The sequence below is a fragment of the Oratosquilla oratoria genome, chromosome 9, assembly GCF_046742065.1.
Source record: "Oratosquilla oratoria isolate Oo_2021 chromosome 9, ASM4674206v1, whole genome shotgun sequence".
Classification (NCBI taxonomy): domain Eukaryota; kingdom Metazoa; phylum Arthropoda; class Malacostraca; order Stomatopoda; family Squillidae; genus Oratosquilla; species Oratosquilla oratoria.
In genome coordinates this window covers 53,436,075-53,450,195 of record NC_134785.1, presented here as the reverse complement: position 1 = coordinate 53,450,195, position 14,121 = coordinate 53,436,075, and the positions used below count along the sequence as shown (strand labels likewise).

Genomic DNA, 14,121 nt, shown 5'->3' with positions numbered 1-14,121 from the left:
GGAAGGAAGGAAGGAAGGAAGGAAGGAAAGAAAGGAAAGAAGATAGAGAAGAAGAAAGAGAAAGGAAAAGAAAAGAGGGGAGAGAGAGCGCAATTATTCGTCCACATCGCACCCACACTCATGCCAAAGAAAAAAAAGAATATAGGAATAGCGATAAAAAACAAAATGTTCTAACTTGATGATCACCACTTAGCCCTTAAATCCCAGAAGTCACCTATAAACTCAATAAAACCGTCTGGCTGTAAAATATGAAGTTGGCACCGGTCTTTGAAGAGTTAAGTAATATAGAAAATTTTAATGTTATTTAAACTAGAATGGCGGTTGTCTAATCTAAAAGAATGGGATTAAAGTGACCGTTTGACAAGATTGTATTTCATACACTGGGGTTGTTGAAGTTCTTCCCTAAAGACAAGAGAACACACTAAAAGAAAGTTTAAAGAGGCCTCATTAGGTATGTACCGAGTCTGCAGGACTTGATCTCAGAGTTAGTATCTCGGGTTGTTGACATTGTATCGTGTCGTCGATGACCAACGGTTCTGTCGTTTGAAATTATCGCGCCGAAGAGGTAGGTGTTAAATGCCATTTAAAAAGGGTAACAATAAGGAGGGGGGTATTAGAAGTTTATAAATGGTCAGTATTCCTTTTTGAATGAATGTTAGACTCAAATGATAAAATAATGCTGCGTGACGCCCTTAAGGGCATAAAACTTGTGCACTAATTACCCCATACTGGGGTTTGCCGATGCAGGAGGAAAGATGGGAGACATCATCACGGTACACAATTACACGAAGGTGAAGGAACTTTTAGATGTCCTTTTAGCCCCGCGAATAGCTGTCAGAATTGGGTGGCAGTGTAAAGGTAAGGAAGAAAAATAGTGTCAGGAAGTTAAGCTTCTGACAAACGACATGCCGGCGCAGAAAGCTGCACATGAATTTAAAAACAAAATATAAATGTGGGATTGTACCCCAGACCTTTGGCTGTCTGGGCGTGTGGCAACAGAGATGAAAAATGTCATAATGATTAGTCGGTAGTGGATGAAGTCTCATATTTACTTATGTTTCTGAGAGTATCACTGACAAACGGTTTTTCAGACACATGTGAGTTAAAACACCTTGGATACCGTTACATGCTAGCCAGTCGTCCAAGAACTTATATTCCTACGTATACAAACTGGTGAGTTTAAACACACAGTCCGTAAAATATCGTCCAAAAAGAGTCCGATTCTTCCCTCTGTGAGCTCCCCAGCAACAGATGTGTGTTGCCACAGGGTACTTTCTATCAAATGAGATACATGTAGCTAACATGCAGACAGTTACGAACAGCTGTGAGTTGCCGCGTACAGCTAACCTTGAGAAATCAAGTCTCCACGATAATGCGGAACCATCATGTATATTTCGTTATCTGTTGGATGTGTCCGTTTTTTACATTTCGTTTAAAATCCACACGGTACTTTAGGACTACAGGTATGCGCTCTCATAAACTTCCGAGGTGACAGGGGGTCATTTAGGGAAAATATTAATGATATTATCATTGTTTATGATTAATGCTGGACTTCCTGTACCTCTGGTTTGCTGTAAGTTGTGTCTCGTCACTAGAAACGCACAATTAAATGTCTTGCTCGCGGAGGGACGATGATAAGACACGGAGGAATTTATTTGTTGTACAATGTGGTGGGGATGAGCCTCTCCCTCGTCACGTGTTGCAGCCACAAGGCAGCCAGCACCCACGCGACCCGGTTCGAAAACTCGTCTCGGAACCGCCACCCAAACAGGTTGGCAGGGCGGCAACGGCGGTCGTCGTCGCGTTGTCGGTGCAATCTAGAACTGGTTGGGAACCTTTTCCACGCGTGTGCCGCAGGGTAGACCCCCCAACCCCACCCTTAGCAGTACCTTGTTATCAGAAACTTGTCCAGTTAACTAAGGAACCCCAAGCATATTGTGGGTATCGGCAGGTAACCTCATTCAGCTCTAATATTTTTTTCTTTATTTCTTAACCTCTTCTCAGCTGTAGACCCTATACAGTCCCCCAGTCCACGTGCCTCATGTGGAGTACGTAATTTGCTTCGTCCAGTGGTTGTGAGAGGAAAGTTGGGAGTCCAGAACCAGTTGCCAAAAACAACCCCTCTCTTCTTATCACTGATGGTCTTCCTGTCCTTCGCAGTCTTGCCTTCTCTCTCTCCCTCTCTATCTGTGTGTGTGTGTGTGTGTGTGTGTGTGTGTGTGTGTGTGTGTGTACGTGTCCCTCTCTCAGTGTCCGTGTCCCTCTCTCTCTCTCTCTCTCTCTCTCTCTCTCTCTCTATATATATATATATATATATATATATATATATGTGTGTGTGTGTGTGTGTGTGTGTGTGTGTAGTGACGGTGCCCCTCACAGAGGACTTTGTAGAGTGGAATTTAATGAACCATGCCCTTGTATCAATTTCGCCGGTGGCAGGATTCGAACCGCCATCCCCTCGACCTTCGCCGCAAGTAACAACGCCCTAACCTGCTCAGCCAACGAGCTTCCTTATTATATAGATATGTGTATATATATATATCCCTCTTTGGCATTGCCCTGAATAAAATCGCCAGGTGCTTGCCAGATCAAAATATGTATAAACATCGTAGCGAAAGGTGTTCTAATGGAACGTCCCAATTTTTATTATATTTTATTATCATTATTTTTTCATTTCCATCGCTCATGGCCATATATCCTTTCGTATCCCTGTCATTCCGTCTCTGCGTTGGAAATGGATTGTCTGAGGAATGAGTAAAAATCAAGATTAAAAATGAATACGAATAATGAAAGACAAACGTGAAAATATGGAGGTGAATGCGAAGAAGAAGAAGAAAAAAAAAAAACAGGACATTTGATAAAGAAAAAACAGGACATTTGATAAGGAAATTGTTATAGAAAAATCAAAGGAGACGAAATGAGAAACGTTGTTGGTTTTGAAAAGAACGAGGAAAAAAATAGGAGGCCATAACGCAATGTGGGTTTCTTGTAATATTTAATGAATGAAGTTGAAGGAAAACGAATGACAAAATATTGTATCGGTATGTAAGCTGCATACTGGAACTTATAACGATTATACACCCATGTATAACGACTTGACGTCAATACGACAATGCGGACACCCAAGTCTAATCCAGGATGCATCAAAAGTATGCAAATCCTCATCTAATATGAGAACTATTGCATATACAAACTTACCAAATGATGAACAACGAAAGATGTATTTGGATAGAGTGAGACATAGTTTCTGTAGTTGGAAAGACCATCAAATACTTGTACACATGCAATCCCATCGATACGGAAATGGCGTTTTATCTAGACGACATCCTGGCTTATGTCAGAGGATTTCATTTAAGTTGAGGTGAGATCACTTCGGTGAAAGGGTAAACGCCATCTCGGTTTAAGAATTTGGTCTTATCTCCAGAGTTAGGGTGAAGTGTGTCAGCGTTTTTGGCACATATTGCCTCGGCGTCGTACATTTTGTCTCTCATGTCGTTGAGGGCTCACTGATCCACCTTTACGAAAGACATTTCAACCTCGAAAGTGTTATCATTACGGCCTGTGGATGGTTTTATTACCCAGAAGGAATTCCCATGACTACACGAGTAGAAAGTAATCAGGCATGCAGAGAAACCATCCGTTATGATGAGTGATCAAAGAATCTATAGCAGAATTACATTTACACGCTGTAATTTCCTCATCATTTTAATCTTTCGCATCGCGGGGAGGGAAGGGGGTTCTCTATGTTGAATAAAATCGCCGAGATGTAATCAGAATAAACGCACAACTAAATAATTTTGAAATTGTTAATCGAAATAAGTTTAACTGTTTGGTTGCGCAAGGAAGTTTCTTTCTACTGAATAGAATCGCGCTGGCCGGTCAGGATAAGTGTGCAAGTCGTGAGTGAAAAGGGTAATTTGGGTGTATAGGAACGTAAGCGTAGCCCTAGCGAACTCCATTCAAATCGACTTTAGCGAATTATTTAAACTCTAGTTTTCAGGCTATCATCATCACTCAGAAATATGTTCAAGATGTTAAGAATTGCTATGAGATGATGTGATGGTAACATAGTTTAGCCCAGCATTTCTTAACTTGGGTTGTTTAAATTAAGGGACTGTTGTAAAAAAAAATATTGCTACGCACAGTATTATGCATTGCACCGTCCAAAGGGGATTCGAATTCATACGAAAGTATAAATAAAATTTTTCAAAAGAACTTGTTTTCTTTTAACGTTACTTTTATCATCAATGTTTCAGATTGGCTATAAAATTCGACAATTTTTGTTTTGTTTAAAAACGGAAGAAAAACACACGTTGGGTGAATGTTTTATTATCCGAATTCTTTCCTGCATTTGAGCAGGTTGGTTTTTGACCGTCTATAATTTATTTTCTTCATAGATGATTTTACTGATCACTGAAGCCGCTAATGCTATATTTTTGGGTCCTGGGCAGATAAATGAAGTGAATGATCAAGTACTACATAGTCTATTTTACCTTATCCCTATAGTAATTAGACACTGGAGTAGTTCTTGGAACCACATGTACAAGTAAAGTGGGTCTTAGCCTACCAAATCCTGGATACAAGGACTTCCTGGCTTAAACTCGTCACTGTGTTTTATGTGTATGTAATTTGAATTTGTTTATACAAACAAACCTATTTCTGTAGGTGGCCGTATATGTCCAACCGGACCCGTGGTATATATGGAGCAGAACGTAATAAATATAGCCTTCAGTATTTAGTACTCACTTTGATATAATGTACAGTAATTCCCTTGCGTTAAATGTGTCAGAATAGCTATAGTAATGTAACAGCATTGGGCGGAGAGCTAAGATGAATGGGGAACAAACAGGTCACGGATGGGCGTGGAATGGGTGGGAGCGGAGGGGAGGGCGTCGCTTATAAGAGTGAAGAAGTCTTTCGTATATAGATAGATAGTTATCGGAAAAATTTCAAACACTGGACTCAGACTAACAGAATTTACTACCGACGTTTCGAATCCTGTCCGGTGTTCGTCTTCAGGGTTAGGCAATGTCAGCAAAAGGAATCAATTAAATAGTGTACCAGTGTTCTCTGGGAGAGGGGCGTTTTACTGGTGTGGAATTCTGTTAACCTGCAACTCTGTTCAATCTGATGGGACCTGTCCTAGGGAACACTGGTATACTATTTGATTCCTTTTGCTGACATTGTATAACCCTGAGGACGAACCCCGGACAGGGTTCGAAACGTCGGTAGCAAATTCTGTCACTTGAGTCCAGTGTTTGATTTTTTTTTTCTGATAGCATGGCTCCTGGACTCCAGCTCTTTACGAACATAGATAGATACATAGATAGAACTGCAACGAATTATACAACGGCTTGGAGGTGGGTGGGCTACGCTGTGCATCATCATCATCATCATCATCATCATCATCATCATCATCATCATCATCATCATCATCATCATCATCATCATCATCATCAACTTTCTCATCATCATCATCATCATCAACTTTCTCATCATCATCATCATTATCATCATCATCTCTCATCATCATCATCATCATTTCTGTAATGTTTTAAGTGGTATAATCGGCAGCGTGCTGGCCTCGCATTCGTTTAGTTGAGGGTTCGAATCCCCGAACTCCTTTCCGATTCCCAGTAGAAACTGTTATCTGCCTCAAGGATCCCCAAAGCGCATAATAGGACAAAGGGGGCTGCTTCGGCCGCAGGTACGCGCCCTTTGGCGTAGTTGACCTTACCCTATCAATTTTTTTTTTTTTTTTTTTTTTTTTTTATGAAGAAGTGGCACTGACTATTTCCCCCAAACAAATTCTCTTCGAAATTTCGATCAACAGATATAGCATGAAATGTCTTAAAACAAATGACACTAATTTTTTTTAATTGACTTCTTACCTTTTTATAAACAGACGTGGCGAGGAATGTTTTTCTTAGATCACCAGATACCACCGATGACTTCTTCCATGTATTTTTTTTTTCTTCTTCTTTATCTTTTATAAAAATATTTGGCATGGAATTTCTTGGAGTATTGCTCATCCAGGAGGTGCTAAGATAAGAGAGAGGGAAGAGGGTAGAGGGGAGTGGAGTCTGTAGGGAATGGAATGGATGGGAGTGGTTTTTTATGCCTTTGTTTTTTGGCTACCTCACTTGTAAGGTGGAAAAAAGCCTTTGGTATATGTATGTATTGCTCCTTTTTTTATCAACTAATTTTTACCCCGTGACACTTATTTCTCTTCGTCTTTTGTTACCAACAGATGCGGCATGGAATGCCCTGGAATGAACGCAATCGAAACAGCCTCCCTCAGCGGTTCCGAACCCGGTGAAGATTTTCGAGAACAGCTGGTCCGCCTCGCAGCCTCCTCTTTCCCTCGTGTTCCGTCCTACACAAGAACTGGTTAGTTTCTGTCTGTATTTTCTCCCCCGTCTCGCGCAGCTGTGCATCAGTCTGTGTTGGTGTTTCATTTTCCGACTTCCCGCAAGGATTTATGTATCATCTTCCAGGTTGCAATAACAACGAGTTGCAAGAACAGAGCATGCCGACGGGAGCCCTTTCGGTGTATAATTTTTTTTAGATATAATAGAGGTTGATGTAGTCTTAAATATCCGTAGAATACAGAAGTGAAAGACAAAGCCTCTCATTGGACCGTGGGGACTCCCCAACAAATTGCGAGTCCACTGATTGGCTAAAAATACGACGCCCGATATGACGTCATGCCCCAGCGGGGCCGATCCATCTCCTCTTCCTCTCTCATTTTCGTGAGTTTTGTAATTTATTTGAAATATGATTCATGATACTCATTTTGAACGAAATTTTGTTCTCAAGGATTATCTTGGCAACGTAAACACTAGTCTTCTCCTCGTTTTGGAGATGGATTTGCAACAAACATTTAAACTACAATTTTTTCTTGCACGAAATACGAATTTCAGCCAGTTTGCTGCCAAGCCATCTTTGTTGACCACTGGGTGACTCCTTTGTTGTCTAAGGACTCGAACCCATCTCGATCAACGGAACATTGAATCATGGTGATTTGCAGACAACGAGTTATTCTGACAGTATCCGTTTATTTAAATTAAATTGATTTTTAGATGCAATAAGAATGCTGTACGATATTTTCCTAGAACAATAGTATAATGGCACAGGACTTTTCGAGTTTGAAGCACGGGAATTCTGGTCCTGGGTTAGGAGGCCGTGCCTTGTCTCCGAAATAGCCTCGATAAGTCTACGGAGTTCGGAACCCAGTATTTACTGACAGGAGACTTAGTTTCTCTCTCTCTCTCTCTCTCTCTCTCTCTCTCTCTCTCTCTCTCTCTCTCTCTCTCTCTCTCTCTCTCTCTCTCTCTCTCTCTCTCTCTCTCTCTCTCTCTCTCTCTCTCTCTCTCTCTCTCTCTCTCTCTCTCTCTCTCTCTCTCTCTCTCTCTCTCTCTGTCTCTGTCTCCCTCTTGCCTCCCTCTCTCTCTTGTGTGTGTGTATTTAGTTAAACGAATATACAGGAAAGGAGTGTGTGTATTTACCTAGTTATATCTTACGGGAAGGGGAGCTATGCTCGTGGTGTCCCGTCTTTGTATCTCTCCATAACTAGTTTGCTCTTAAATTCTTGTATGTACACGTACATATGTGTGTGTATTTACCTAGTTGTATCTTATGGGAAGGGGAGCTACGTTCGTGGTATCCCGTCTTTCTATCTCGCAGTGTCTAGTTTGCTCATAAATTCATGCATAGTCTTTACACACATTGTTGTTTCCTCCAGTTTGTTCCAAGTGTTCAACACTCTATGTGGAAAACTGTTTTTTATATGTCTCTTCTATAACTCTCCTTTTTTAGTTTCTTTTCATGTGTGATTCACCATGGTCTTGGATCACGTGTTGTACTCGTGATCGACAGCTATTTCCCACCCGGAAGAGAGCTCAGAGCTCATATGACCGATCTGTGGGTAATGCTGTGACCTTACACGCGCACACACACCCAACTCCCCGCCCACAAGAGTTGGAGTAGCAACTCGCAGCGCAGCGATACTTAAATCATTTCAGCCCTGGGCAGGATACGAACCCGGATCGCCGTAATGGCAGCCGGAAACTCTACCAACCGCGGCACGAGTTGTGTGTGGGCGTGTGTGTGTGTGTGTTTATATATCAGTCAATCCGGGCCATCGCGCAGTCTCTGAGCACAAATCCCGAGCGCAACCATCTTGCTGTACTGAACGTTAAAAGAATCCAGGACCCTCACATGGGCGGGGGGTATGCCCAAAGAATCCAGGACCCTCACATGGGCGGGGGGTATGCCCTGGGGCGGCACATTTGGGGGGATGGGCGGCAATTCTTGTCTGGACATGCCGCCCACAAGGTTGACAAAATAATCATAATAAAAGAAAGATCAAAAGAGCCCTGAATATTTTTAACTGTTGTTATGGAACTAGTATCTAATAGCAGCGATTTATTTAAAATAGCACTGCTGCTGCCCCTGTGCTAACTCAAGGTACTTCACTATACTATATATGGATGGCAAAATGCTTCTAAGAATGATCAAGACTTAAAAAAAAAATCCCAACATAAAGTTGAACTGCTTAGGGTTTCATTTGTTTACATTGATGGTTCTCTGGTTGGGGGACATATTAAACATGGCTGACCCACACAACATTCCTTTCATTTTGGCTCCCTGAATACGGAGGACATCACACCATGCAAAAATAGTATCTAAATCTTTTTGCAATAGTCTTCCATCCTCCTCATTTTTCGTTCTCCTTGTGATTTTTGTGTCATCTGCAAAAATGTTGGCATAACTTGTTCCATCCATCATGTTATTGACATAGACAAAAAACATTATTGGTGCAAACACTGAACCTTGTGGAACTCCACTGTGTGTGTGTTTACCTAATTGTAGTAGACAGGAAAAGGAGCAACGCTCATTGGTTCCTGTCTCCTGTTCTCAAATTGTTTATCCTATCTAGCCTCAAATATGTAGCCCTACATGTTTATCTAAATAATTGTAGTATACAGGAAAAGAATAATGCTCATTGGGTCCTGTCTCCTATTCTCTAATTTTCTAACATACTTAGACTCAAATTCATGTACAGTTTCAACTTATGTATACCTATGATTTTCAATTATCATATTTAGATTTGAACTCGTGTATTGTTTGAGCTTGGGCTATATCACTTTCTAAGCTATTCCACATGTTTATGCGTCTATATGGAAAACTCTATTTCTTCACATCCTTTCAACATGTGTTTTTTCTTAATTTACTTCCAATTAAGAAAGACCACATGTTGAAAGAATGTGTCTATGTGATTCACTATGGTTTGCATATGTGTGATGTACAAGAGAGAGACATGTTAATGTCACCTTAAGTGGATATACATTCTAGTATTATTATATTTTGAAACCATTTTCACAAGGAAAAGTAGTGAGTTTAATATTTTAATTCTGTGCTTGTATTTTTTTCAGGAGTTTTATCCACTTCTTCGTCCACTGCATCTATGCCAATGTGTCGAATTTGCCACTTGCCTCAAGGAGAGGGGCTTGACACACTTATTTCCCCTTGTCGCTGTGCAGGCACGATGCAGTTTATTCACCAAGGCTGTCTCATGGTATGTATTATATGTATTTCAGAGTCCTTATTGTAGTCTGAAGTGGCTTAAAGATAAAGAAGTTGCATTGTTGATCTTGGCATGGGTGTGCACATGCAATTTTGTAAGAGGAGGGACAGTTATAACTTAAAGGACCCAGCACCTGGTGGTTACCAGTGTAATTGACAAAATTGTCACAACACATTTGTCTGTAAGAATCAAAAACAGCATAAGAGATCCCTTGTTGTTGGAGGGACAAAATGTCAGAGGCATATCAACTCTTAAACTTTGCCTGTGCTGCTGTACAGGCCCCGGGGTTGTCTGTTATATTTTCCTTTGGTGTATGCACTGTCATATACTGATTGTATCCCTTGAATTTGTTTTTTTGTTTGTATTTAACAAAGTAATTAGTTGTACCCAGATTTTTCAATGCATCAACTCTTCACAAGATTAATTTTACCTGAATCCTCTGCCATCCTTTTGGATGGTTTTCATATATTTAAATACACTACAGGTAACTTAGTGTCTTCTTTGTCATTGATTACTTTTGTTAAACTTCATATAAAAATATATATAAGAATGAAAATGTATAATTTGCAAAAACAATAGCAACTAAATATTCTGTCAATCCTGGGCAGAGTACATACTGTTCCTCCTTTATATACCATCCTGGTTTTATAGTCAGGCTATTGAATTTTTCTTTTCTTTTCTTTTCTTTCTTTCATAAAGGTCGTATAGAGGTAGGGCAATTGTTTAGATCCCAAGTAACTGGCAATGACCACCAGACAGGCCCATAGCTCTCTCAAGGATGAAATATTTTGTCAGGATACTGCAGGGTAGTGTAAGATGTGGTGTTCAGCGTCCTCCATACAGAAGACACAGAACACCTCGGACTGCTATGCCCCACATTTACATTTCCCAAACAACAACACAATACCTCTTCTTTAAGTGACCTATGATCCTAACTGGAAGCTGTTGCTGGTTTCCTGGAGGCTGTGAGTACAAAAGAAACTGGGGGCAACAGATTGATTAATTATTTTATTAGAAAAGGGAATGCAATGAATCCATTTTTGTGACGTGTGTTGTCTACACTTATTATTGTGTAATCAGTGAATGTAGGTAATGTAGATTTTTTTTGTTCTAGTTTCTCTGGATTAGAGCTATATTTATGTTGTGTTTATTTATGAATTGAAACAGCATGTATTTGTGATACAGTTTATGTTTATCTGTAATATGGTAAGGGTATTTGTGTTGATGTATTTTGGGTGCATATATTGTGTGACAGTTGCGGCTCCAATTCTTAGTGTTGAATTACATGAATGAAATATTCTGAAAACTGGGACCTCTGATACCATTTGACTTTTATTCCTGAATAGGAAAATTTTATCCCCTCGTGTTTTATTTGAATCCTCTTAATTTTGTAAATACTTGTTGTATTGAAGTTTTATATATACTTCTTATTTTTACAGAAATGGCTTGAAATATCTAGTAAAAGATGCAAGAAAGCCCCAGCATGTGAACTGTGCAATTACCAGTTCCTCCGACACAAGAAATTTAGAGTGAGTAGTTTCTATTGATGTATGACCATAGTTTAGTTTTCATTATACAGTTTCATCTGTAGGTGCTCAATTTTGTGCCATACTGGCTTTGTGGTGATTTGGTGTCAGAAGTTAATTTCAATGATATATTCAAATAATAAAATGCTTAACTTTCATATAATTTATAACTAAAACTTTATATATCATTTCCAAGTGCATTATCATTTTACATCTGCTTTTGTATTTAAAGGTCGAATATTTTTTATGAATACATAATTCTATACTACTATAATTTATTTCATGTGCAGATGAGGCATTGGAAAGTTCCGCACTGTACCCGTGCTGATAAAATCCTACACTCCATCTTCCTACTGTGTCTCATCATTATGGCAACATGTGCCACCATCACCATCATATGCTTCAGACAGGTTGGAAATTTTTTGTTTTTTAACACCGAATTTCAAATTAATGTGCGTAGCCTGACATTCCAAATCTGTTCTTGTCAGATGTAGTTTTTCATACCCTACTTGCTACCAGGAGGTGCCAAGATAAGAGGGAGGGAGGAGGGTGGAGGGGAGTGGAATATATAGGAAATGGAATGGGTGGGAGTGGTTTCTATGCCTTTTGTCTTTTTGGCTACCCCCCGTGTAGAGGGAAAAAGCCTTTGGTATATGTATGTATGTACTTCCTACCATCACCATCATTTGCTTCAGACAGCTTGGAATTTTTTTTTTTTCAAATGCAGAATTTCATATTAATGTGTGTCAATGTGCATAGCCTGACATTCCAAAGCTGTTCTTGTCAAATGTAGTTTTTCTTATCCTACCCCATGTGTCTCCTTCTCCTTCTCTTCTCCTCAAGTGTATTTACCAAATGTTTACAGGAAAGTAGCAATGCTCATCAAGTCTCCTACTCCCCAGTTTATTATACCTAGCCTCAGATTCATCTGTGGTTCCAACTTGGTCTATAACTTAAATTTCTAATTATCAAATTTAGATTCAAATTCCAGCTTGGGCTTATATCGCCTTCTAAGCTACTCCAAATATCTATGAATTATAGAAAATTTTATTTGTGTACATCCTGTAGGCAAGTAGTATTTTTTTTATTAGTTTTCATGACCTCTTTAAGTCCTCCTTTTCTTTATCAAGAGATTTCATCTGTCAAGGATCCTCTTTAGTGACCTGAATACTGTAATTATATCACCTCTTTCTCTTCAATCTTTCAAAGTTGGGTGATTCAGTGCTTTTAGTCTCTCCTCGTTTGTTTTATTTGCCAGGCTGGGAGCCAGTTTGGTTGCTTCCCTATGTATTCTCTCAATATTGCTTATATCCCTCATTCTGTGTGAGAACTATACCACTGATGCATATTCAAGTCCTGGATGGATCAGAGTTTGTATGAGTCTTTTCATAATTTCCACATCCATATAATGAAAAACCACTTTAATCTCCTGTAGCCAGTCTGTATGTCTCTTCCACAGTCCTGTTGATATGTGTGTCAGGTTGTCTTTCATGAACACTCCTAAATCTTTCTCCTCTTTTGCTTTTGTAATGAGTTTATTTCCCAAGGGGATAGTCTTTTGTAGCTATTGACCATTTCCAGTACTTTGCATTTTATGGTATTGGAATTCATTTCCCATTTTTGGCTCCATTCAAAAATGATCCTAACCCCCAAGTCTAGACATAAATCTTCAAAATGAGAGAGATTTTACCTAAATCAGCTGTCCATGAAGTCGAGGTTATGTCTAGACATAAGCATTTAGGTTGCCGACATAGGAATTTAGGTAATATCTCTGCCATTAGGGTTAGGATATTTTATAAATTAGGGTTAGGATCTTTTATAAATTTGGCCCCTGGTCACGAATATAATGCAACTGAGTGGAACTTGTTTATTAACCCCTTCAAAGAAAGATTGAAAACATAATGGAAATAAATTTCCTTCTTTTCCATTGGCTCATGAAACTAAATTGAAGTATGATAAAATACAATGGTATAAAGCTTCTGTTGCAAAAAATTAGATATGAGGAATTCAAATGACTGTGATCACCTAAAGGTTGAGGCACTTTTATTTGAAATGTAGATGAGCTACACAAAGTTTTGCTGCTGCCTCTGTGAGTGGGACAGTTGGGATAAAGATATATGTATAGTCAGACCTTGTTGAACACAGGTGTTAGGTTCCTTAGCCATCATGCAGAACAAAATTCTTATTGGGCAAATAACAGGTCTTATGGGAAAAATAGGTTAGGTTGCTAGACCCTCTCCAGACACTGATGCACAACATGACCAGGCAGGCTATTCAAATCATGCTATCGTGAATTATGGTTGTGTTCGGCAAATGCTGGGATATCTTGCCAATTCATGTAAATGTGAAATTTCGTGCACGGTGAAGTCATGTTGGGTGAGGTCTGATAATAGTATATATATATATATATATATATATATATATATATATATATGTATATATATATATATATATATATATATATATATATATATATAAGTCTGGTAAAAGCAATCACTGGTTCTAGCAGAGAAGAATATCATTGGCACTCCACTTGTAAATCCTGAGAAAATTCATCTGCTTCCTTTCCATATTAAACTGGGGTTCATGAATTTTTTATCAAAGGTATGGATAAAACTGGCAAGGGATTCACATATTTAAAGAATAAATTTCACAGAGCAAATGATGCAAATTTTGATTCACAACTGGGGAATAATAGATACACCTTCTGGAAAAGAGACAGAGAACATAAAATGGAGGGTGAAGTAATTGTTGTGAGAAACGACATACCAGTGGGAACAAATCTGAGTGGAGGCAAGGCTGCAATAATTCACCAGAAAATTAAAACTAAAGGGCTGAGTAGAAGAGACCTCATCGTGGTATATGTTCCCTTACTCCAAGAATAAAGCTTGGAAAGATGCTGAATATCAAGATAATGCATTAGCATAGATATTTTTTATTGAACATTGACCTGTGTTAGGTTTTAACTTTAAAGCTCTTTGACAGGTTTAAATTTTCAGTCATGTC

The 14,121-nt window shown here is 39.2% G+C and overlaps 1 protein-coding gene across 7 annotated transcripts in view; it reads left to right on the top strand.

Annotated features, from left to right (window-relative positions):
• LOC143028414 (uncharacterized) overlaps window positions 1-14,121 on the top strand; it is a 254,050-nt gene that overhangs the window by 231,738 nt on the left and 8,191 nt on the right. For all 7 annotated transcript variants that reach the window (XM_076190454.1, XM_076190458.1, XM_076190456.1 and 4 more), the window contains 4 exons: window positions 6,251-6,390; window positions 9,438-9,580; window positions 11,029-11,118; window positions 11,406-11,525. In XM_076190454.1, coding sequence (XP_076046569.1) covers window positions 6,251-6,390; window positions 9,438-9,580; window positions 11,029-11,118; window positions 11,406-11,525 — 493 coding nt within the window. The remainder of the gene's footprint in view (window positions 1-6,250; window positions 6,391-9,437; window positions 9,581-11,028; window positions 11,119-11,405; window positions 11,526-14,121) is intronic.